At 42.4% G+C, this 23985-nt stretch overlaps 1 protein-coding gene across 4 annotated transcripts in view; it reads right to left on the bottom strand.

Moving 5' to 3' along the window:
- The window catches only part of GRID1 (glutamate ionotropic receptor delta type subunit 1), a 782044-nt gene that overhangs the window by 26017 nt on the left and 732042 nt on the right, over positions 1–23985 (bottom strand). For all 4 annotated transcript variants that reach the window (XM_055275485.2, XM_063638138.1, XM_055275486.2 and 1 more), the window contains one exon: positions 19181–19376. In XM_055275485.2, coding sequence (XP_055131460.1) covers positions 19181–19376 — 196 coding nt within the window. The remainder of the gene's footprint in view (positions 1–19180; positions 19377–23985) is intronic.

Below are 23985 nucleotides of genomic sequence, written 5' to 3'. Positions count from 1 at the left end.
ATGCAGAAGAGTGTGAGTGTGTGTGTGTGCATGAGAATTGTGTATGTGCAGATGTGTAAGTGTGAGGGAGATGTGTGTGTATAGATGTGTACATGTGGATGCACGTGAGAATGTATGGATGGGTGAGTGTGTGTGCGTTCAATAATACATGTTAGTGTCTATAGGTATGTATTTATGTGTATGTGTGCATGGGAATGTGTGTGTGTATGGGTGTGTGAGTGTGCACATGTTGGAATAATATATGTGCAGGTATGACTGTGTATGTGTGTGAATGTATGTGAGGATGTGAGAATTATGTGAGTGTGTGTACATGTGTAAGTGTGAGGGAATGTGTGTGTGTGAAGATGTGTGTGTATATATGTGAGAATTGTATAAATGTGTGTAGGTTGATGTGTGTGTTTATGTGTGAGTGTATGAGTATGTGTATGATTGTGAGCACCATTGCCCCCAGGGAGGCAGCAGAGAAGAGGACTCAGGTACCAAGCTGCTGGAGAACCATGAAGGGTTCAGAAAATTGGACCTTCAGCTGGAGATAAAGAGCCCATCTCTAAAGAGAGAACAATGGAGAGAGGTGATGCAAAATCAAAATGATGTGAGGCTGTGAGGCAGACCATTGGTGGGCCCAGCTAGGAGGTTGTCAGGAAACCTGCTACCCAAAGAATGAAAGGTAAAGACTTTTTATCCAGATCAGACTCTGGACCAGCAAAAGGAGGCAAACCAGGACAGGCTCAGTCAGGGGGCAAGAGATTGCAGCTGAACTCTCCACAAATACTGAAAAAGCTGGTTTCCTGAGGGTCCGCAGGGCACAAAGTTAATTTGGCTCCTGGCTGCAGCCCAGAGTGAATAGGATGGGAGTGGACAATGAGTTGACACAACCAAAGGGGAGTAAGGCCATCTGGCAGTAGGAAGGCCTCTAGCTTGTGTGGCATGCAGAGGACAGCCATGAGGGCAGCCCTTAGCTTTGTCATGAAAGTCCCAGACAGGCCGCCCATGACCTGGGCAGGACAACCAAGAAGATGGAGGTGTCCCCAGGCTACAACAGTAGGACATGGCTCCTGATGGCCAGACGCCAGGATTTCTGCAAATGATTGCCTGTCTCATCCTGGTATTCCTGTGTCCTAGAGTAACATAGTCAATAGTGAGGAGGACAGCAGTGGATAGAGAGAATGAGAGTAATTTTGCATCTCAGAAAGGCCACCAATCCCTTTTTTTCCATCAGTTCCTTTTCTTTGTTAAAAAATGTGTATGAATTTAAAGGGTACAAGTGCAGTTTTGTTGCATGGATATACTGCATAGTAGTGAAGTCTGGGATTTTATTGTAACCATCACCCAAATAGCCTACATTGTACCCTTTATGTAATTTCTCATCCCTTACCCCCATCCCACCCTCCCACCTTTCCAAGTCTCTAATGTCTATTATTCCACACTCAATGTCCAGGTGTACACATTATTTAGCTCCCACTTAAAAGTGAGAACATGTGGTATTTGATTTTCTGTTTCTGAATTATTTCACTTAAGAGAGTGACCTCCAGTTCCATCCATGATACTGCAAAAGACATTATTTTATTCTTGTTAATGGCTGAATAATATTCCTTTGCATAAATATACATATATATCACATTTTCTTTATCCAATCAACAGATTGATTTCATATCTTTGCTATTGTGAATAGAGCCGCTATAAACATATAACTGCAGTTATCTTTTTGATATAATTTTCTTTGAATAGATATCCAGTAGTGAGATTGCTGGGTAGTTCTATGTTTAGTTTTTTGGGAAATCTACATACTGTTTTCCATAGAAGTTGCAGTAATTTACATTCCCATCAACATTGTAGAAGCATTCCCTTTTCTCTGCATCCTCACTAACATCTGTTATTTTTTGTCATTTTAATAATAGCCATTCTGACTGGTGTAAGCGATATCTCACTGTTGGTCTAATTTGCATTTCTCTGATGACTAGTGATGTTGTGTGCATTTTTTTCATATGCTTGTTGTTCATTTGTATGTCTTTGTTTGAAAAATGTCTATTCATGTCCTTTGCCCACTTTTTAATGGAGGGACAGATAGCCAGAATTTGTAAGACACTCAACAACAGCAACAATAGCAGAAATGCCTTTTCTCTTATGTTATCTGCCCTTTGATTTTTTAACTTCCTTTATACAGTCTTCAATCCCATTGCATAGAAAGCATGGCATGGTATGTTGGTGAGAACAAGGGTTTGGAGACCCTTGTTAGCATCCTTGGCCAGCTATCTAAGCTCTCTGAGCTGAATGCTCTCACCTAGAAGACAGGAATAGCATGCCCACCTCACACACTTGTCACAGGAAAAGACAGTGTGGAAAGTGCCTGGTGCATTGAAGAAATGCAAACAATAACACGTTATTCTCATGATCATGACAATCATTACCAGCATTACCTTATAGCTTAAAGTTTGGATCCTGATAACAATGTGAGTGCCTTGGAATAAATAACACTTGAAATTGTCCTCAACCATCAGCCTAGTAAATTAGAAAAACTGTTAGACTAGGCTGGGTCACAGTCTTGGCCCAATTATTGATTTCATCTCAATTTATAAAAATGGAAGAGGGGCACAGATGGTCCTTCAGGTCTTCTCCAGATCTGGTATTCTCAAAGTCTATGCTATAGACTAGTGGTTTTTAAAGTGTGTTTTCTGGCCAAGCAGCATCAGCTCACTGAAGAACTTACAAGAAATGTAAATTATCAGGTCCTATCCCAAGACCCACTAAATAAGAGACTCTTGGAACAAGGTCCAAAATGCTATGTTTTAATAACCTTTACAGGTGATCCTGATGCATGCTAAAGTCGAGATGTAATGACTTAGACCTCTGGGTCAAATAATTTCTGATCTTCTCTTGAACACAGGTTTAGAAAGGGAGATAGTATTAAAGCTCTAGGGTATTGAATTGGACTACAGAATGGAAGAAGGGAAACCATAGAGTTGAGAGACCAAGGCTACTAAAAACAAATTTTAAAGGAAAGTCACACTGAACATCTTCCTGAAAAGAACTCTACTTTATGCTTTACCAGCTATTCTCTTCCCTTACCATCAATTCTGTTCCCTGAATTTCTTAGAGTTCAAGATAAACTTCCATAGTCCAAATTATGTACATTTTCCACCCAGGGAAATTGAGGCTCAAAAAGAACCAAGGCCACAGAATTTGCTATTGGCAGAGCTTCAGTTCCTCCTCAGATCTCCCTGACTGCAAATTGCCTTCCTCTCTGTCACATCAAAAGTTTAATATCAGTAGCCCTAAACAGCCACATTGAGCCCCCGACCATCCTGTCCTCATGCTGGTTTTTTCCCCTCCTCTGCTGCCAGATTCTTGTCAAGCTTTTGTTAATGACATCTGCCTCCAGCATCTGACCCTATGGAGACATTATGGCTGCATTCCCTTTTGGGGCCTCCAGCACTTTGGGGAGGAATAGTTTTATTTATTGAGCCAAAAATTGTCCTAGTAAAATAAGGTATCTTATATTTTCAAGAAAAAAGAAGCTGGTTTGGTACAAAGGAAAAAAGAAAAGTCCTAAGTTGGAAAAATCAATGCCTCTTTTCTCAAAATCTGAAATTGTACACAATCAGCAAAACTAGGGACTATAAACAACCTTGTCAGTAGGGCAAAGGGACACATTGATTTTCAATGATTTGTCAAAATTTTAAATTGTCCAAAGACCATGATAAACAATAATCTAATCTGAGCTATTCCATGGGAAAAATTAAGAATGACCTAAAAGAAAGAGCAAATTGGTGTGCCTAGATACAAAATAGATTACAAAGGGAAAAGAATACAGAATGAAGAATGCCATCCCAGGAAACTGAAACAACTTAAGAATACATGAATTCAGGGTATACACACGACAAGCATACATGTGGTCAAATAGCCCATAAAGCACAGGAACAGGACTGTGCAGATACTCCCTGTGTGCCATGTACACACATATGCACACACACACACACACACACCCAAGAATGTAAGCTTGACCATGCATGTCCTGTTTGCTCCCCTAGCATGATGTCTGGCGTAGAGTTGGTGCTAAGTAAATATGTGTAAAGTGATTGAATAAAAGATGAAGGGATGGCAAGTAGAATCTGGGAAGCCAGGAGCCTTGGTCTTGGCTTGACTGAGCTGCTGAATGGGGCACGTCCTGTTTGCCCCTCCAGGTCTGCCCTCCACCCTTTTCCACCCTGAGGTCTCTTCCAGAGGCTTCACAGACAGTATCAATGGGCACCCTTGGCCTCAGTTTCTAAAATTCAAGAAAAAAAATACTAATAAAACAACAATCATGACAATAAGCACCATTTGTTCAAGCAAATGTTCTCAAATTCAGAAGCCATGAGGATCACCTGGAGGGCATGTTAAAACACAGATTGCTAACCTCCCTGTTGCCCAGCTTCTAATTCTTAGCTCTGGAGTAGAGTCCAAGAAGGTACATTTCTAACAAGTTCCCACATGATGCTGGCGGTGTTGGAACAAGGCCCACCCTTTGAGAACTACTCTATTAAAATATACTTTTTAATTTTTTTTGTTGTTTTGAGATGGAGTCTTGTTCTGTCGCCCAGGCTCACTGCAACCTCCGCCTCCCAGGAACAAGTGGTTCTCGTGCCTCAGCCTCCAGAGTAGCTGGGACTACAGACGTGTGCCACCACAGCGGGCTAATTTTGGTATTTTTTAAATTATTTTATTTGAAGATGTGGGATACACGTGCAAGATGTGCAGGTTTGTTACATAGGTAAATGTGTGCCATGGTGGTTTGCTGCACCTATCAACCCATCACCTAGGTATTAAGCCTCACATGCATTAACTATTTATTCTGAGGCCATCCCTCCGTCCCTCAACAGGCCCCAGTGTGTGTTGTTCCCTTCCCTGTGTCCATGTGTTCTCACTGTTCAGCTCCCACTTATGAGTGAGAACATGCAGTGTTTGGTTTTCTGTTCCTGTGTTAGTTTGCTGAGGATAATGGCTTCCAGCTTCATCTGTGTCCCTGAAAAGGACATAATCTTGTTCCTTTTTATGGCTGTAGAGTATTCCATGGTATATTAATTTTTGCATTTTTAGTAGAGATGGGGTTTCACCATGTTGTCCAGGCTGGTCTTGAACTCCTGACCTCAAGTGATCCTCCCGCCTCAGCCTCCCAAGGTGCTGAGATTACAGGTGTGAGCCACCATGGCTGGCTCTTTCACATCACTTCTAATCTTTACAATAACTCTGATAAGAGCTAGTATTATTATTCTAATTACTCAGGAGCCCGTTAATTTGCCCAAGATCTCACAGCTGGTAAAAGATGGATACGAGAGCCAAATCCAGTTCTTTCAGACTCAAATCCCATTCTCCATTCACTATGCTATGTTGCCTTTAACTGAGCATTTGACTTTACTGAAATAAAGTTTAAGTGAGACCCATAAAACTGTTCCCCGAGGCCAAGGTGGCTTTGCCGTCTGAAGCAGCTTCCTCTTAAAGTCTCTTTAGCCATAAAGGGTTGCTGGGAACTGGCAACATGAACTGTGCTGTGAGGACGGAGAAGCAAAACTGCATGCTATCCCAATTAATATTAACGAACATCCCTTCATGTGCTGGGAGACCGTCTTCAGGGGCTTATGTGGAAGAGCCTCATCCTCCAACTCCATTTGTGGCTAAGTATTCATTTATGGCCTTTGCTAAAATGTCAGAGCTCACACAACAGCCTTGTAGCACTTTGAGAGCTATAAAAGAGGTCACATTCTGACCAAAAAGATACAAATGGACTCTCATTCCTCACAACTGAACAAGCTGTGGGCTCTACCTGTCGGAATTTACAGCTTTGTAAAGTCAAAAGAACCATAAAAGTTTACTGGTAGAAGGCTGGGAGAGGTGGCTCACGTCTGTAATCCCAGCACTTTGGGAGGCTGAGGTGGGCGGATCACCTGAGGTCACGAGTTCAAGATCAGCCTGACCAACATGGAGAAACCCCGTCTCTACTACAAATACAAAATTAGCCAGGTGTGGTCGTGCATGCCTGTAATCCCAGCTACTCGGGAGGCTGAGGCAGGATAATTGCTTGAACCCAGGAGGCAGAAGTTGCGGTGAGCCAAGATCGCACATTGCACTCTAGCCTGGGCGACAAGAGTGAAACTCCATCTCAAAAAAAAAAAAAAAAAAAAGTTTACCAGTAGAGGGGCTTTATAGCGGTAGTGGGGGAATTCCTGCACAGCCCTGATGGGGGCACCTCTCTCTCTTTCTCTCTGTCTCTCTCTCTCTCTCACACACACACACACACACACAGACTACAATTTCAAAACATAGGACACAGAGCAAATCTTAATATCCTCATGTTGTAGAGTGAAGAGACCTATCAGCTATTTATTGGAACACCCCACCCCGGTGGAAACCACTACTTCTACCCAAATACGTTCTATCTTATTGATGATGACAAGATAATGATGACAATGATAATAACAGTAGTAATAACAAAAAGACACAAAAATGGTAGAAATACAGCTAATTTTTAGGAAAATAATTTAGTTTTTTGAGTTTTGCATTCCTTATTTGCAAAATGGAAACACGCCACAAAAGGTCCTCAATGGTGAAGATAAAGTGCATAAGCACAATGCCACACATATTAATTTCTTTGTAAATGTTATTTTCTTCATTTTCTCTTCCTTTTTGCTCCTGAATAAACATTAGGCCAATAAAGTGGAAATAAAAATAAGCTAAACAAAAATTGCCAACAATCTGGCTGACATAATAAATCAAAATTATTTTCATCAGAAATTTCTTCTTGATTTAACGTAATCAAATAACAAAACAATTCAGTTCAAAATGTAAAAACCTAAGTCATAAAACCCAAAGCAATAATATTCAATGGAACAAACAGAATGGAATCAGCCCACATTTACAGCCAGCACTAAGGTGAAGCATATCAGACCTGGATACAAAGCAAATTACAGGGCACAGCAAATCTGAAAAAAAAAAAAAAAAAAAAAAAAAAAATCAGATTTAAGAGAAGTCAACATCCTCCCACTTCCTCTAACAAGAAGTTTGAAAATAATCAAGGTTAGCATGGTGGCATGGATATTGGTTTGATTCCAGAGCTTACTCTATCAAATTATAAAAATCGTAAAAGAAAGTAATTGAAGAACTCATAATGAGATTTGCTTGGCAATGCTCAAAACCCAAAGCAGAATAATTTAATAAGGGAGGCACAGTGGGGGCTTTCCTTGATCTTTGGACTGTATTATCCCAAACCAATCATCACCAAACAGAATTAAACATCAAGGAGTTATAAAGGGGCCAACTCAGTCAATTGTGTGGCAACTGGCTCCAGTAAGACTGACTCTGCCACCCAGGCCCAGGGCAGAGGACCCCCCGCCCTCCCCTGCCCCCCTCCTTGCCCTTACTGCAAGTGGACCCCAGCAATTTTGCTGCTCATTAATGTTTAAGAAAGATGCATAAGAATGCTAGTTCTATCCACTCTCATTTCTTACTCATTGAACATTTACTTTGATTTTTGAAAGGTTAAGAGACTTTGAGTAAGTGCTTTATCCATGCCTACCTCTGCCCTCGGCCAGCCCTGAGGACAGACAAATAAGAGGCAGGCCTCACTCTAGAGAAGCCCCAAGTCTAGCAGGGCTGTGACAGAGCAGGACACTGAGGGTTGGATGACATCTGGTGAGGCTGCACTCTGGGATGCACTGTGTGGTAAGGGGAAAGGGAAAGCCCAGGGAAGGATCAGGAGACGTTAATGCTTCTGTTAGCCTGAGGGATAACCAGGAACCAGCCTGGCAGGCACAGAAAGAGACTGGTGCTCCAAGCAGTGTGCGGGAGCTGAAGTTTCATTCTGATCACGAGTTCCTTCCATTTCTGCAGAGTGTCACGGGGTAACGACAAGGGCGCTGGAATGAGAAGAGTTCAAAACTGCCTCAAGCTTGATTGTTAGCAAGTCCCTTGCCCTCTTGGAATTTCAGTTTCCTCATTAATGAACTGGTTGTGCTGAAGCACAATTGACTTGATGCATAGGAGAAACTTAACCTCACACCTGGTCCATACCAGTTTTCTCTCATGGTAGCTGTTGTGATTAATCTCCTGATTGTCCAAACATTGACATAAGGCCCCAGTGGAGGAAAGGAAGACCCAGGGTAAAATAAGAAAGGATAGAAAAATCTTTTACTTTTGAAATAATATACTGTCCCAAGTCGGTTTTTGTCTTCTCTTCTAACTCAGTTTTAGGAGGAAAAATGTCACGTTCACTTTTACATATTAACTGAGTTCAACATTAGTAAATGAGTTGTTGAATAAATGAATGAATAAATGGATAAAAGACAAAATACTTCACAGAGTAAATCACTGCAGAAATCTATTTAAGGAAGAAATTTACATGTCCCTCACTTCTGATTATTGAACTGTAGACCTCTAAACATGATCTTATTCAATTTCCCCAATTAGCCACAATTTATAATGGCAACGCCCAGGAAAAAAAAGATTGAAAAGAAAATGATTGCTGTTCCACTCTAGTCCCCAGAATTATAAAGCAAAATAAAGCAAAAATACATGCATATACAAATACCTATGTACAAATATAAACAGAAAGAGAAACAAAAAACCACAATGAAAGATATGAGAAAGTAGAAAAATACTAATTTATTTTTAAAATCTTAAGATAAATCACAAGGAGTTGATGAAAAAAATCCACTGACAAATAAATATTCTTTTGATCCCAAAACTAATAATGTAATTCATTCAAAGCCCTGCTTTTGGTAATACTCAGTAATATTTCATCAAGGGCTTTAAATGTTTATATCCTTTTTGGCACCATAATTCTACTTTTGAGAATTAGACCTACAGAAATAAATGTAGTAACTGAAAAATATTAGGCATAAAGATGTTCATTACAATGTTATCTATAACTGTAAACAACTGGAAATGACCCAAATGGCAATCAAGAAGGGAATGTTTAAATAAAATTTTTATATTAATTTACATCTATTTGATAAAATCCTAATTAGTCACTAAACAATTTTTATAAAGTTTTACCACATTGTCAGAAAAATGCAGGATAAAATATTTTTATGCATTATAATTATATAAAATGTTTGTAGAAATTCTAAAAAGACTAGACAGAAATATACAAGAGGATTCCTGGAACTGCATTTAGGTGGTGAAAAAAGAAATATTTTAAACTTTTCTTAGTGGGAACTTATTACATGTAAATCATAAATGTATAACCTAATGATTTCCTCTCAAAACTGCTTATTATTTTAAAAGTCGATATGGACTGGGGGAGATTTGAGTGGATCTGCCGTTGGGTGGACTGCAGAGTCAAAGCATGTGAAAAAGGTTTAGGCACATTTTAATTGGCCAAGGCCTATGGAACTCAGGAGGCTGAAGCCCAAGACCATGGGAGGCATACTGAAGACAGCAACTGTGAAGCAGTGAAAAGACCACTGCCCTCATTCTCCTACAAGGAAGCTACACATTTAGTAGAAATAAACTACTACTAAAGCTACACATTTAGTAGAAATAAATGTGGGTTTTGTTCACATGGAGTTCAACTGCTTTTTCCTGCCTCTCTAATTTCCTTTATCTTCCTGTACCTTTTATTTCTTGCTTGCCATTTTGCTCTCACATTCTCACACTTTTATCTTCAAATCAGAAAAGGAGTTGAGGCTTATAGATTATAAAATATGTGTTCCTAACATGACTATCTTGGAAAGCTTCTTCTAACTTCACTGAAGTGGAATGTATCCCCGCTCTGGGCATCCATATTCTTTCCCACATTAAATCAATTGCAGCCATTTGCTGTCCTCTAGAACTTAAATCCTTGACAAAAAGATTAAGTCTGAGACTTCATATTTTGAACTAGGTGATAATGAATATACAACATATAAAAATTCACAGGATGGGGTTAAAACAGTGTTTAGAGGGAAGTTTATAGCTCTAATACTTATATTAGGAAAGAAAACAAGTGTAAAATTAATGATATAAGTTTTAACATTAAGAAGCTAGAAGAGGTAAGATAAAATTATAACCAAAGTAAAATAGAAGAAAATATTTTATGCACAAAAAAGTTGAAATCAATAAAATATAAAAACAACAGTGAAAATGAGTGAAGACAGAAGTCGGTATTTTTGAACAGAAAAACCATGCTCATAGATTGGAAGGTTCAGTATTATAAAAATATAAGTTTTCCCTGAAATGATCGTTATATTAAATGTAATAACGATCAAAATCTCAACAGGCATTTTTGAAGAAATTGACAAAATGATTCTAAAATTCAGGTGGAAATGTAAAGAATCTAAAATTGCCCAATCTTGTAAAAGAAGAACAAAGTTGAAGGACTTACAACACCTGACTTAAGGAATTATTTTAAAACTTCAATAATCAAGATATTTTTGTATTGGCATAAGAATAGTTATATGGATCAATGGAACAGAATAGAGAGTCCAGAAATAGACCAACACATACACGGCCAGTTGACTGTCAATCAAGGCATGTAGTCAATTGATTAAATACAAATTATTTTAATAATGGTGATAGGTCAATAGAATAAAATGAAAAGGCAAGTTATAGACTAAGAATTATATCTGTAGTACTTATATTTGATTGAGGACTTCTATCCAGAATATACAAATTAATGAATATAAATCAGCAATGAAAAGATGGAAAACCCAATAAATATTAACAAAAGACTTAAGCACACATTTTATGAAAGAAGATACATGGAAGGCCAATAAGCACATGAAAAAATGCTCAGCATCACTAGTCCCCAAAGAGAAGCAAACTAAAATAATAATCAGATTTCTGTTCATACCCGCTAAATTGGCTGCAACCAAAAATACTGGCAACACTAATGCAGGATGGGACATTCAGCAACTGAGACTTACAAGTATGTAAGGAGTATATTACCAGAGGTGATGCAAAGTAGCATAACCACATAGCAGGTAGTTAGACAGTTTCATAATGACCCAGGAATTTCACCCTTTCAAATTTAGCAAAGAAAAATGGAGACATATCTCAACAAAGTACTTGTATAATATTGTTCATATTGTCATATTTATGGTAGCCCTGAATTGGCAACAACTACAATGTGTGTTAATTGGAGAATAAATAAACAAATCAAGGTTTATTCATACAATAGAATATCACTCACACACACGCAAAAAAAGAAGTACTGATATGCACAACTCCATGAGTAAATCTCATATACATTTTGTTGGGTGAAAGAAGGAAACACAAATACACATATTCTGTATGATCCTATTTATATGAACTACAAGAGCAGGTAAATTTAATGTGTGGTGCTAGAAATCTGCAAGTGGTTGTCTCTGGGGATGAGGAGAAGTGTCTAGAAAGGGACAAAAGAAAATTTTTGCAGGTGATGGCAATAGGTATCTTGTTTTGGGTGATTATTACAGAATTGCATAAATTGTCTAAACTCATGAAATAGACACTATATGTGTATTTCAATTACACTTCATAAAAGACTGAGTGCTACTGCCTTTTCAAAAAATATTTTTCATGGCCGGGTGCAGTGGCTCATGCCTGAAATCCCAGCACTTTGGGAAGCTGAGGCAGGTGGATCACCTGAGGTCGGGAGTTTGAGACCAGCCTGGCCAACATGGAGAAACCCCATCTCTACTAAAAATACAAAAATTAGCTGGGCATGGTGGCACATGCCTGTAATGCCCGCTACTCGGGAGGCTGAGGCAGGAGAATCGCTTGAACCTAGGAGGCAGAGGCTGCTGTGAGCTGAGATCGCAACATTGCACTCCAGCCTGGGCAACAAGAGCAAAACTCCATCTCAGAAAAAAATAAAATAAAATAAATAAAATCTTTTTCTAACATATAGTAGATGCTAAGATAGTTTGATGATACCTGCTGAACATATACCTTGTGCTACAATCCACATTGGATGCTTTAGACCCTATACACTGGTATACTTGCAACTAATCTGGACAGACCTTCCTCAAGTATCACAGATGGTACAGAAAGGTGAACACTTGTTCAAAGCCACAGACTAGGTTGAGCATAAAATTTAAACACACATTTTCTAACTCCTAAAAGGAAGATGCTACTCAAACTACATTTCTTGAATGGATGAGTAAGTTCATAAATGAATGAATAAAGAGAAGATACTATCCAAGTTGCAAAATAGATATAGGGTCTTTTGAGCAGGTACAAAAGATATAGAGATGAATGATTATCCAATGTGAGTGGCTGAGAGGGAAGGAGGCTTACAAAATCCCCAATCCATACTCACTTGGAAGCAGAGAAAGAACAGAATTTCTTGGATCATGGCTACAAGGGCTCTTGCTGTTGTAGAGGGCAGTATTTTTGCTTTGCACCACACAGGGCTATCTAGTCTACATCCCCTTCCATCATCTTGGTCAAACTCTCTTGATCTTTGAATCTAGCATCCCAAAAGTGCAAAGAAGTGCCCACCCATATAAGCCTCACCCTACTCCTCAGTAGGAATTTCCAGCATGCCATGGAACCAGGAGCTGCCACATATGTGTCCACCTTCCTCACCTTGCTCTTTCCAAATGGAGGGTTATCTGGGTGCCAAAGTTCCTGATCCTACTGTGGAAGACTGCCATCCTTCTAGGGATTAGCTTCTCTGCCACAGGTGTAGTCCCTGACACTAAGCAGAGATTGTGTGCAAGGAGAGCAACCCTGTTACAGAACAGAAAGGAAGAGGAAGGGAACAAATATTGGTGCTAAGAGGTGATGCCCACATGCAATCCAGTGCAAGAGCAAGCATTAGACCAGGGGTGGAAATAAGATTTGTGGGCCCAGTTTCTTCCTGCATTTGCATTCACACTTTATGACTTCAGCTATATTTACTGAGAGGAAAACACCACCTTTTGTTACCACAAAATGCTGGCCTAAAAAGCTACTTCCCTCTGAACAATACTATCTCCAGCCACAGGGTCTGAAACAAGCTACTCGTCTATTTATTCAAAGGACTGAATGAGCTGTGAAGATTGACATTTAAACTATTAATGCTATATTCTATTTGACAGTGTTATTAAATATTAGGTCTGATTTATGGAAAGGCTTAATCAATTGGTGGTCCAGGCCAGCCCTGGCACTGCGCAGAAATTGGGTTATGCTGGATGTTGCTTGATGAAGTTGATCAAGCTAAAGAAACAAAAAATCCCATCAGCAATATTAAAGTCTGACTTCATGTGATGAAGCTATTATCATATAAATTTGAACCATTTGCCAGCTCAATTCTGCATCTCCAAGTTTCTGTAATGGACATTTTAATAGTTTGAAAATAAAAAGATAAAGTCACAGACTTCAATAACCTTTGCTATGACACATGGAAGGAGCAGTGTGGCTGCTAAACATGGGAGTCAGGCATATATCTTGCTACTTTGGTGTCAGAGAGGGAAGGAAATAAAGGCACAAACAAAATGTACACAAGGGGGTGGAAACACATTGAGGTGGAGAAAAGACGAGATTAACACCCCATGGGAAGAGGCACGAGTGGAATGAGGTTTTGGTGACCATGCCACTAATTACTCACATCTGTGTGAACCTTAGCCAAGTCACTTAGTTTCTCTGAGGCTCAGGTCTAGTTTCTACATCTTGGAGATAATAATCAAGTAGTCAGTTTCAGATGAAAGTATGAATGTATGTAAATGATCTGGCCCAGTGCCTGGGATGTAGAGATTGCTCAACAGATTTCAGAGGGAGACCAGGCCAGACCAGCAGTAAAGCTGGGTCTCAGTGCAGTGAGGGAGAAGTTTCTAGGCCACTAGAGACAGACCTAGAGGACAAAAAGGGGCAGATCCCGAATGCTATTCGATGGTGCAGAGCTGGATGATGCACTACTAGAGGCGCCTATGAGCTGTTAAATGGTGCAGAGCTGCAGCAGGAGTTTCTTAGTAGAGATGCCTGTGCACTATTCAATTATACAGAGTTAGAGGATATGCTACCTACTAATGGTGCCTGTGTGCTATGAGATGACGCACAGCTAGAGGCAATGTCCCTGGGTTGCCCCTGTCTGGACCGGGAGTCCTCAAACTTTTTCTATAAAGGGCCAGATAATAGATATTTTAGGCTTTGTGGGCCATATATCTTTATCACAACTACTCAACTCTGCTGAAATAGCAGGAAAGCAGCCATAAACAACACGTAAATAAATGAGTTGGGCTGTTTTCCAATAAACCTTTATAAAAACAAGCTGTAGGTCAGATTTGACCAGCAGTCAGAGTTTGCCAATCTTTGGTCTAGTCTTTCCTTAGGCCTGATAGGTGCATGTGGCTGAGAGAAATGGAAGCAGCCTGTCTCCTCTCTATTTTTGACACATCTTTCAGGACCAGGAAAATCTTCTCCCCTACAGAAGGTTATCAAGAGACAAGCCTGACAGGAACCCTGGAGCTATTTCTCTTGTCCCTTCCACCATGAAATCTAAAGAAGGTAACCTGCTAACTGATGACAGGAATCTTGTCTCTGATTTATCTGCCTCTGCTCAGTCAGACAGCAAACAGATGACTCATTCAGGAACAATCTTGTGTTTATTGAGACTTACTGGGTGCCAGGCAGGTTTGTTGTGAAAATGGTGTGCTGTAGTCTCTTAATAAATAAAAATTCCCTCCCGTTCCAAATTCTTTCATATTTGCCTGATCAAAGCCTGACAAGGTCTCACTTGTCCTTATCTTAGTGGCCACTGGCATGGTAAATCCTTTATTTGCATCTTTTGCTACTGATTTTTTAACATTATTGTATGCATGAGTAAGACTCTATCTCCAGAGGGTTAGTGGTTTCCTAAGTGCCGCCAGTGGACAAGGAGTAGCTAGAAAAATAAGGAGGTGTTTCTCTAATGACTCATCTCCAGGTTTATTACCCTCCAGAGGCTCAATGGTGTGTGTTGGCATGAAGGAGTGGATCCCAGAGGTGAGCCAACCACGACATAACCCTTCTCCAGTTCTGATACCGCAGACAAGTGATCACGCTAAACAATTCCCCACCTAAATTCGCTTCATGTCATTAAAAGCCTTAGGACTCCCAAGGAGAAAACAACAGCAGCTCTCCAGGGTCACCCTCCATACCAACCTCCTTGACTTTTGCAGCAATTAGACATTGCTCCTCTACCAAACACTCTCTGAAAATGGAGGTGAGTCACCAAGGAGCAACTGAAAATTAGAAGTGTGATTATCTGTCAACTGCTAAAGAAGCTTCCAGGAGAAGCCCCTCAGTGGGCTTCTCCTCACCTTTGCCAGGCTTCCTACACTGCATAGCAGCAGACTCTGTTTGGGATTTGGAGAGGCTGTTCCTCCCTGAATACTAGGCCCATAATGCCCTACTTGCTGGATTTGTTCTGTAGTTTCTGGATTCAAGTCGTCATCCTCACCTAGGGTACAGCCATCTCCAGACTGGTCTGCTCTCTGGGCTCAGGGATTCACAAGGTTACTGAAGCCATAGTCTGGAGGCAGGGAGCAGAGGGGCCGCTCCATGGGAGTAGGGAAGAGGACAGATTTCAGATAAGAATTTAAGTCCAGTAGTCATCCAAACAGGCACACGAAGAAGGAGGATTTGGGAGTAAATCTGAGCTTTTCTTCCAGTAAAAAAAATGCAGCACACTTCATTGTCTGACAACACTATAAACTCACTTTTATGACACTAGTTATAAAACCCTTAACATTTGTCTAGTGCTGGCAGTCAGTTTTTTTTTTTTTTTCTTAGAGATCCAAATTCAAGAGAGAGATTTGTGATCCCAAAGCCAGCTTGGGGTTCATAAAATGAAGGTATCATAAAACTAATCCATCCTATGTACTAAAAAAGATTAAATTCTATACCATGAAGTGATAGGCATTGATAAGAAAACCTTTGTTTGCATCCTTTGCTACTGATTTTTTAACATTGTTGTATTCATGAGTAAGACTAAATATCACCAGACGGTGAGTGGTTTCCTAAGTGCTGCCAATGGACAAGGGGTAGCTAGAACAATGATGAGGTGTTTCTCTAATGACTCATCTCCAGGTTTATCACCATCCAGAGGGCTCACTGGTGTGTGTTGGCCTTTCTGAGGCATAAGCAAGCACGTGTCGCCTGCAAAGAGGGAAGGGGTGGGTACTTGTGAGGAGCCCAGCACTACCTTGCTTGGTCTGGACTTATGCATTTGGAAGAGTAGGGAGATGAGCAGAATGAGATTAATGACAACCTTTGATTCAGGATACCCGTACATTTCTCCAGGAATGGCTCACTTTTTGAATTAACTCATTAACTAATTTTCTAAAATCTCCTGCTAATCTAAACCTAACACCAACCCTGACTTACCAACAACGCCCTTCTCTCTTCCCTGCTGCTCTGGCTCTCCCACTTGTAGCAACCACTGTGGTGAATCTTGTATTTTATCATTGCTTTGGATGTGTATGTGTATATTTTATACATTTTTAAGAGGGTATAATATTCTGTGTTACCTTCTATTAGTTGACCCATATGAAATTGCCTTAATGTTTTATTTTACTCAATATTATTCTGCTAAGATTCATCCATTTCATTGTAGACAACATCTTTCTTTATATTGTTAATGGTCATTTGGATGGTTTCCAGGGTTTTGGTTCTACAGGAAGTGCTATCATGGCCTTTCTTGTCTCCAAAAGTGCATGTGGACATTTATTTTGGGGGGATACATTGGAGTGTAATTGCTAGGCCATACAGTATGTAAGTGTCCCATTTTATAAGAGAATGCTAAGCTCTTCTCCAAAGTGATTGTACTGAGCACACCCCCATCAGCAATTAACCAACTGTTACTCCACGTCTTCTTCACCACCTCTCATTTTGTGCCAAACTAATTGGTGTAAAATAATATAATCTTTATGGTCTTGATTTGCATTTCACAGATCACTAATAATTTTGAACATCTCTTCATTTGATTACTGGCCATTTGTGTTGCCTCTTCTGTGGAAGGCCTGTGCAAGCCTCTTGCCATTTTTCTATTAAGTTGTTTGAGATTTTCTTATTGATATATTCTTGACAGTAATCTTGCATTGGTTATATGTATTGTAAATGTCACCTCCCAGTGTGTGACTTACCTTTTTATTTTATTTAAAGTGGCTTGTAATGAATAGAACTTTAACAAAGTCAAAAGTAGCTATCTTTTTTTTTCTAAGCAGTGCTTTTTTTTTAGCATTATGCAATGAATCTTCATAAGACCCTGTGTGGATGACAGTATTGGCTCTCTCTGAGAGTCAAAGAAAGCCAGGAAAGGGAACGCAAAGGCCATTTGGCCCAGGCCTCACATGCACAAAAGACCTTAAATCAACATTGTGTTCATTATCTTCAAATGAGGTCACCTACAGCCACAAAGATTCACTGTCAGGGATGAAAGAAGACCCTGCAGCTTAAGGCTAGAGCACCATCCTTTGCAGTGCAGTGAGAACTACGAGGTTTTAATAAATCTTGTAAGCATGAGAATAGCACAGTTACACTGCATTCTATTATTATTGTCAAAGTATCCTTTGTTAAATTTAAACATTCAAAATTTATCGTGATATGTATTTTCAGATCATTTAAGTCTCTAAGGAGACCCCCAAATGGAAAGTTGCCCAGGTCTTTCTCAACTCCAAGAGTTCCCAGACAGGGAGAATGGTGTGCTCCATTTCACAATGCTGGTAACTTACGAAACTGGAATTCACACCTAAATGTGTCAAGCTCCAGAGCCTAGACATCTTCTGCTGTTCAATGTGGCTAAATGGCAACGAAAAATCATCCTGAGCGTGGGATCCTGCACAAGTCATCCTGTGCACGACCATCTTCTCAGTAGGCCTCACTCCACATGGCACCACAGGTAGGTGCCCCAGCCTGTCACGGGATAGAGGCTGCACTCTGCCTGATGCCCATGTGTTTCCAAAGCAAAGGGGGACTCAGGCCTCTCTCCCTCCACCCCTCTGGGGCACAAAGGGGAGGGGCTGGCAGATTGCTGAGGACCATGAAGGGCAGGGTGGTGGGCCTTAGTGGCCCCAGAGCTTGCCCCAGGCTGTCCTGACATCCACTGGTCTCTGCAGGAAGGCCAAGAAGTCACTGGAGTGGCTGGGGGGCAGCACAGGGATGAGCATGTGTGTGTGTGTGTGTGTGTGTGTGTGTGTGTGTGGCAAGGTGTGAGTATGCCTGTGAGGGTATGCATGAGGAGACTCCACAGAGGTGGCAGGATGGGTCCGGGAGGGAAAGGATGGGAGGAGACACTGAGGCAGCCAGTCTGCTCAGAGAGGCAGCGATGCTGGCCAGGGGGCTGTACATGTTTCTCGCCCCATTCTCTAATGACCTCAGGACAGTAGCTATTGCATGTGGGGTTCACTGGACAGGAGGACCCCACCACCAGCAGCAAAATCATAACACCTGCCTTCATCCCACCACATTCTTCTTCATTGACCTCCAAGGGCTCTACAGCTGCATGTGGTGGATAAATGCCAATTCCCCAGCTTGGAACCCAAGGAGTCATGAGTCAGAGCCACCCGATCCTCAGCTGTATAAAAGGATAATTCTGAATTCGAGTCATTGGGGGAAATTGACTGAAACAAATGAGCAACGTCTAACAATGCTGAAGAGCATCATGGCCTTTCTCCTCCCTTCTTCCCTTTGGCACTGGTATCTTCCCACCTGGCTTCCCAAGGCTTTGCCCGGTAAGGCTCTGTCCCAGGTTCTCCGCCCTTATCCCCATCTCTGAGGCACACCTCTTCTCACAGTACGGCCCCAGAGATGAGCCCAGGCCACCTGGCTGACCCTCTCCCCCTTTCCCTGTATGCAGACTTCCTCGACCAGACCCCCAAGCTAACCACAGTGGGCCCACCCTCTCCCCAACACCCTCCCTTCACTCCTGCAACTCTCGCTTGGTACTCTGCTACTGCTTTTGCCAAGTGTTCTCACCTCTGGTGGACAGGCCTCTCTGTGCCACCCTCCTATGAGCCCATGAGGAGGGTGGGCCAAAAGTCAGGCTTAATCTGTCTGCTCCTCCCCAGCCAGCACCACTCTGCAAACTTGGAAGATCCATAAGAAGCAGCTCTTCTGCTTCTGCTGCCCAGAAAGGGCATCCACCTAAAGAACGTGTGCGATGGATCGCCTTGCAGGTTACAGGGCTACTCAGAGGCAGATGCCCCTGGAGGTGTCTCCTACCTGGGGGATGACCACCCCGTGGCCCTGTTACAGCGCACGCGCCCAAGCGCCAGCTCCCGCCTACCTTCCTGATGCCTTCTGAAGGACTGGACACGCAGTTGTCAGCCCCTCCATTCTTGCTGATGGTTCGCCAGAGTTCAGCAAACGTGCCGTCCTGCTCCAGGGGGTTGGTGCCCTTGGCTCGGAAGTACTCATATACAGCAGAATCCCGGACGGTGCCATAAGACATTTCCACTTGTTTGGACAGGTCCTGGAAAGTCCTGAAATGCAGAAAGGCAGTGAGGCATGAGTACATGCTGTGCATTGCACACTGCAAGGATACAAATGGGCTTCAAGGCCCTTCTGAAGTCCAAGCCTGGCATGGCCCACTATCCACATTCTTCATTCCTCATCCCCCAAAGTTCAAGTCCCTCAGCCCAGAGTGGGACTTGCAGGGCCTCATTCAATTACAGGTATGTTTTCTGTGTAGATTAATTCAATAAGATGACTGGGCACCTAAAACCAGGTTCTTTACTGAATTGGAGGGATAAAAGGATGAGTAAGACATGATTCCTGCCTTCAAGGAGCTTATAGTCCAGCTATAGAAGCAGACATATAGACAGAGAATCATAGTATCAAAGAGTCAGGGCAACATGGGAGGCTGTATGCTGCGGATCTCCAACTCAGACGCCTGCAGAGGCTGGGCAGGAAAGAGGCCTATGTTGGCAAGATGAACGATAATGATGGCTGGCCTGTGACACTCAGAGACAGCATGGGGAAGAAACTCACTCAGAGACCAACTGACTCAGGGTAAATTAAGAGGCATCCCCTCCAAAGCTTGCAGCTGTGCTAGGGGTCTAGCCAATTATTGACTTCGAATGCTCCCCTCCCCATGACCTCCTCAATCAATTTGGTTTTTGAAAAAATAAAGAAAGTTGGATTTCTATATCTCTCCTGATTTTAAAATGTTGACAATTATTTAAAAGATGATGAAAAAAACAAAGCACTTCTGAGGTCCTTGGGTTCGCTCTCCTTAGAGGAGTGGCAGGTGGCTCCAGCCAGGTGCACATTGGAGGGGGGATTTCACGAGGAATGGCCATCAGCAACCCAAGAGCAGACTTCTGAGCTAGGGGCAGAGAAGGAGACTCCTCTGGGGAAGGACAAATAGTCACAGCAGGAAGGACCAGTCGCTATGAAGATTTTACTTGCCTCAGAAGAGCGTACTTGGCTCAGCATGTTGAGAGAATGTCATGTACCAAACAGAATTGCATAATAAAAAAAGCCCATGGGGAGCCAGCCTTTCTCTCCAGGTTCCAACCTGATCACTCTTTACTTATTTCTCTTCTAGAAATCTCAGTCTCTCCTCTTTAACAACCCACATCATCATCCCTCCCTCTCTCTGAGTCACCATTTCCACAGGAAGAGCCAGTCTTCTCAACTGGATCTACACAACCCTCCATCTTCTGGTCTCATCTCTGGCTGTTCTCTCCACCTGCACACAGCACCACAGCCAACCTTGAAATGAGAAATCCCACACACTCCCCATCCATGGCACCAGGCCACAGTGCTCCCTCTGCCTGGAATCCCTTTATCTCCTTCCTCTAGCAACACCTCTACAAGCCCGCTGAAAATCCAACAGCCAACAGCTGCCTCTTTCCTTGGGGAGCCATCCCACCCCAGCCTCCCTGTGCCCTCTCCACACCTTGTGGGCTTCTGTGGCAGCATGAGCTCACTAGGACTTCAGAGGGCCACATGCCAGAGCAGAGACAAGCAAGGGCTCTGGAGTCCAATTACATACCTTGCCTGTCTGCCCCCCACAACCAACACTGTGGTCCAGAAAAGTTAGTTAACTTATCTGTGCCTCAGTTTCCAAATATTTTAATAATGGAGATAGAAGCAGAGCCTGTAGCAGAGGATTGCTATGAGGATTAAATAGGATTTGTGTTCAGCTCTCAGAGCAGTCCCTGATGGTAACCAGTAGTGATTATTCTGGGTCCCCAGTAGACTATAAGAATTTGGAGGACTGGAGCTGAAGGAGCCCCATTTTTGCATCCACTGCCCTGGACCAAGGCTGACAGCAGCCTCCCCGGCCAGCACACAGAAGGTCCAGCTGTGGATGACTCCCCTTGCTTCGGAGACACATGCCACAGCACTCCTTAGGTCCCTGCTATGTGGCCCAGAAACAGAGCTCAGTATTTGTTTCAATACATTACAGATGAAAGGAAACATAAAATAACAAATTCGATGAAGAAATCTTTCTAATTATTGTTCATTATTTATATCTAATTGAAGCAAGATGTTCCTTTGCCTGAAGAGCCCCAAGGGTTGTAACTCTGCCGTAATTTGCCTGTAATGAAAGGAGGGGGACCTTTTTTTTCCACATATTTTAAATTTTTTCTCATGGTAATACAAACAAACATAAGGCTTTGATGAATGAGAAAACATCAGGATGAATTACACAGTTGAGTCTAAATACTGAGCTGCTCTAAATTGCTGCAGATTTCATGAGTGTGGAATGAATGGGTAACTGCCAGGGATCTCGAAACACTGTTTCATCCCCACATTTGAAATGGAGATTTTCTCTCTCCACTTGGTATTATTCATGAAGGTGCCCACGACCAGAGGCTCAGGGAATGTCTCTGGTTAACAAGCAGGCAGCCCAAATGTTTATGGCTTCATGTTCATTTCTGTTCCAGTAGACCTCACTGTTCCCACCCCAAAATGCCATCCCCATCTTCTTTGAATCTTACTGCTCAGACCCACGGCCATAGCCTCCATCCATCCATCACCTCTAATAGCCACAAATTCGTGCAGAGGAATCTCTCCCATCTCAGACATGCACTTGATCTTTCAACAAAGGTTTCCAGGCTCACTAATGCCCAGCACAGGGGGCACTACCATCTTATACCAGGGTGAATAAACTTATGGAAGGCTATCTGGGGTGTTGAACACAAGGGCCCATCTATTCATCCACCAAAGCCATCATCTCCCTGAGGAAGTCATCCTCTTGTCACAGCACCCAGTTTTGGAGGGGACACACAGGGAGGAATAAAGGAGAATGGGGACAGCCAGGCATCCAGACTGCCAAGTCAACACTGGTAGTTAGCAGAAGACAGACGTTGAAGTCAGATAGGACGCCCATTCAAGCAAGTGAGGGAGGCTTCACCAGGAGGAGGCTGTGTTAGCAGCACAGTCAATTTAGAACTTTTCTGAAGTCAGTCTCTTCAGCAACAACTGCTACAAAGTGTCCAGGTACCCCCACCACACAGAGATGAAGGAGACGTGCCCATCACAGGTGTGGTCTCTATTAACCTCACATGCATGATGCAACTTGCTGATGTCATTCAACCAGTTATTTCACCAACAGTTCCTAAATGTCTACTAGGTAAGGTACAGTGCACACCAAGCAAGGAATACATGGCAGTCATCATCAAGGGGCTAGTGGTCAGAGAAGTAAAGCAACAGTGACCAAACAATATGAGAGACATTAAAATACAGGTCTGTATGGGGGAACCCAGAAGCACAGAGAAGTAGCTAACCCATGGGTAGGAGCTGAAGAAATGCTTCCTAGAAGAGGGAACATTAAGCTGAGTCAGAAAGGATGGGTAGAGGCAGCCAGATGGAGAACCAAGGGGTAGAATGTTCCTGGAAGGGAAGATATTACCGGAGAAGGCATTTGGGTAATGAAAACACGTGGCTTATTCCAGACACATACCAGGGAGCAATTCACATCAGCCAAAAAGACATAGGTGATGGAATTTGGCAGTCCTGGGTGTGGATGCTGCTTCTGAATGCCTTCACTGTTTGACATAGACCAGTAGCTCTCAAAGTGTGATCCCCAGAGCTGCAGTGTCAGTAGCATCTGGGGCCTTATGAGAAATGCAAATCCTTGGGCCCCACTCCAGACATACTGAGTCAGAAACTCTGAGGGTGGTGATCAGCAGTCTATGTTTCCACAACCCTCCAGGTGATTCTGATGCATGCAAGCTCCAGAACTTGCATGGACTAGGGCAAGTTATATAATCTCTGAGGCCTTAGATTTCATAACTCATACCCGACTCACAGGGTTGTTGAAGATTAATGATCACAGACATATACCTGGGACACAGTTAATGTTTAATAAATGCTAGCCCTTCTAGTAGACTGCTTATCAGTAGTTCAAATGGTTGGAGCACTGGGCTCATGTGAAGGAGTCATGAGTAACAGGCCAGAGTAGTCACACCCAGATGGAAGCAACCATGGGCAAGCCGCATGTCTAAGCTTCCAGGCTTATGTGATTGGAGCCTATCTCCCCAACTGCCTATCTGTCTCCCCAGTGAGAAGCCTGTGGCCCATCTTGTTTCCATCTTGCTGCCAAGGTACATGCAAATACTCCCCCATCAGCCCCCAATCTGCTGCCTTGTCAACAACACACTTCAGGCAGTCAGGATACTTTAAAGGATGACTTGCAGAAGTCTGAACCCAGGATGAGCATAGAGACACCAAAACTCCTCTGGCAGGCAATCGGGATCTTTGCTTTGTGGGTCGTCACAGTAACAGCCTAGCAGAGGCCACCCTGGGAAAGTAATGAACTCCTAGGCAAGGAACTGCTCAGGAAGAACAGCCTTAAAAGCATCAGCCCCAGTCTGCCTGCCAGAGTCTGCACTGGCTCATGAAATGTCATGGTGCAAACATGTGTATCCCTTGAGCCTCACTTCTGTTTGCTGCCTATCTTCTTACTTCAACTTTTGATAATATTTTGTGTTGGAATCCTCCCCCGACAAAGCCTACCCTCTCCTCCAACCTTACGTTTAAACCAATATCTTCTACTCAAGTATGTCCTACCAAAACTGGGTTTGGGACCAATGCAAGCTGCTTCTCTGTATCTCCTGACCTGGATTACCGATTTTT

The sequence above is a fragment of the Symphalangus syndactylus genome, chromosome 4, assembly GCF_028878055.3.
Source record: "Symphalangus syndactylus isolate Jambi chromosome 4, NHGRI_mSymSyn1-v2.1_pri, whole genome shotgun sequence".
Classification (NCBI taxonomy): domain Eukaryota; kingdom Metazoa; phylum Chordata; class Mammalia; order Primates; family Hylobatidae; genus Symphalangus; species Symphalangus syndactylus.
Note: the sequence above shows the minus strand (reverse complement) of the source record. Positions and strands in the feature narration are given on the sequence as shown.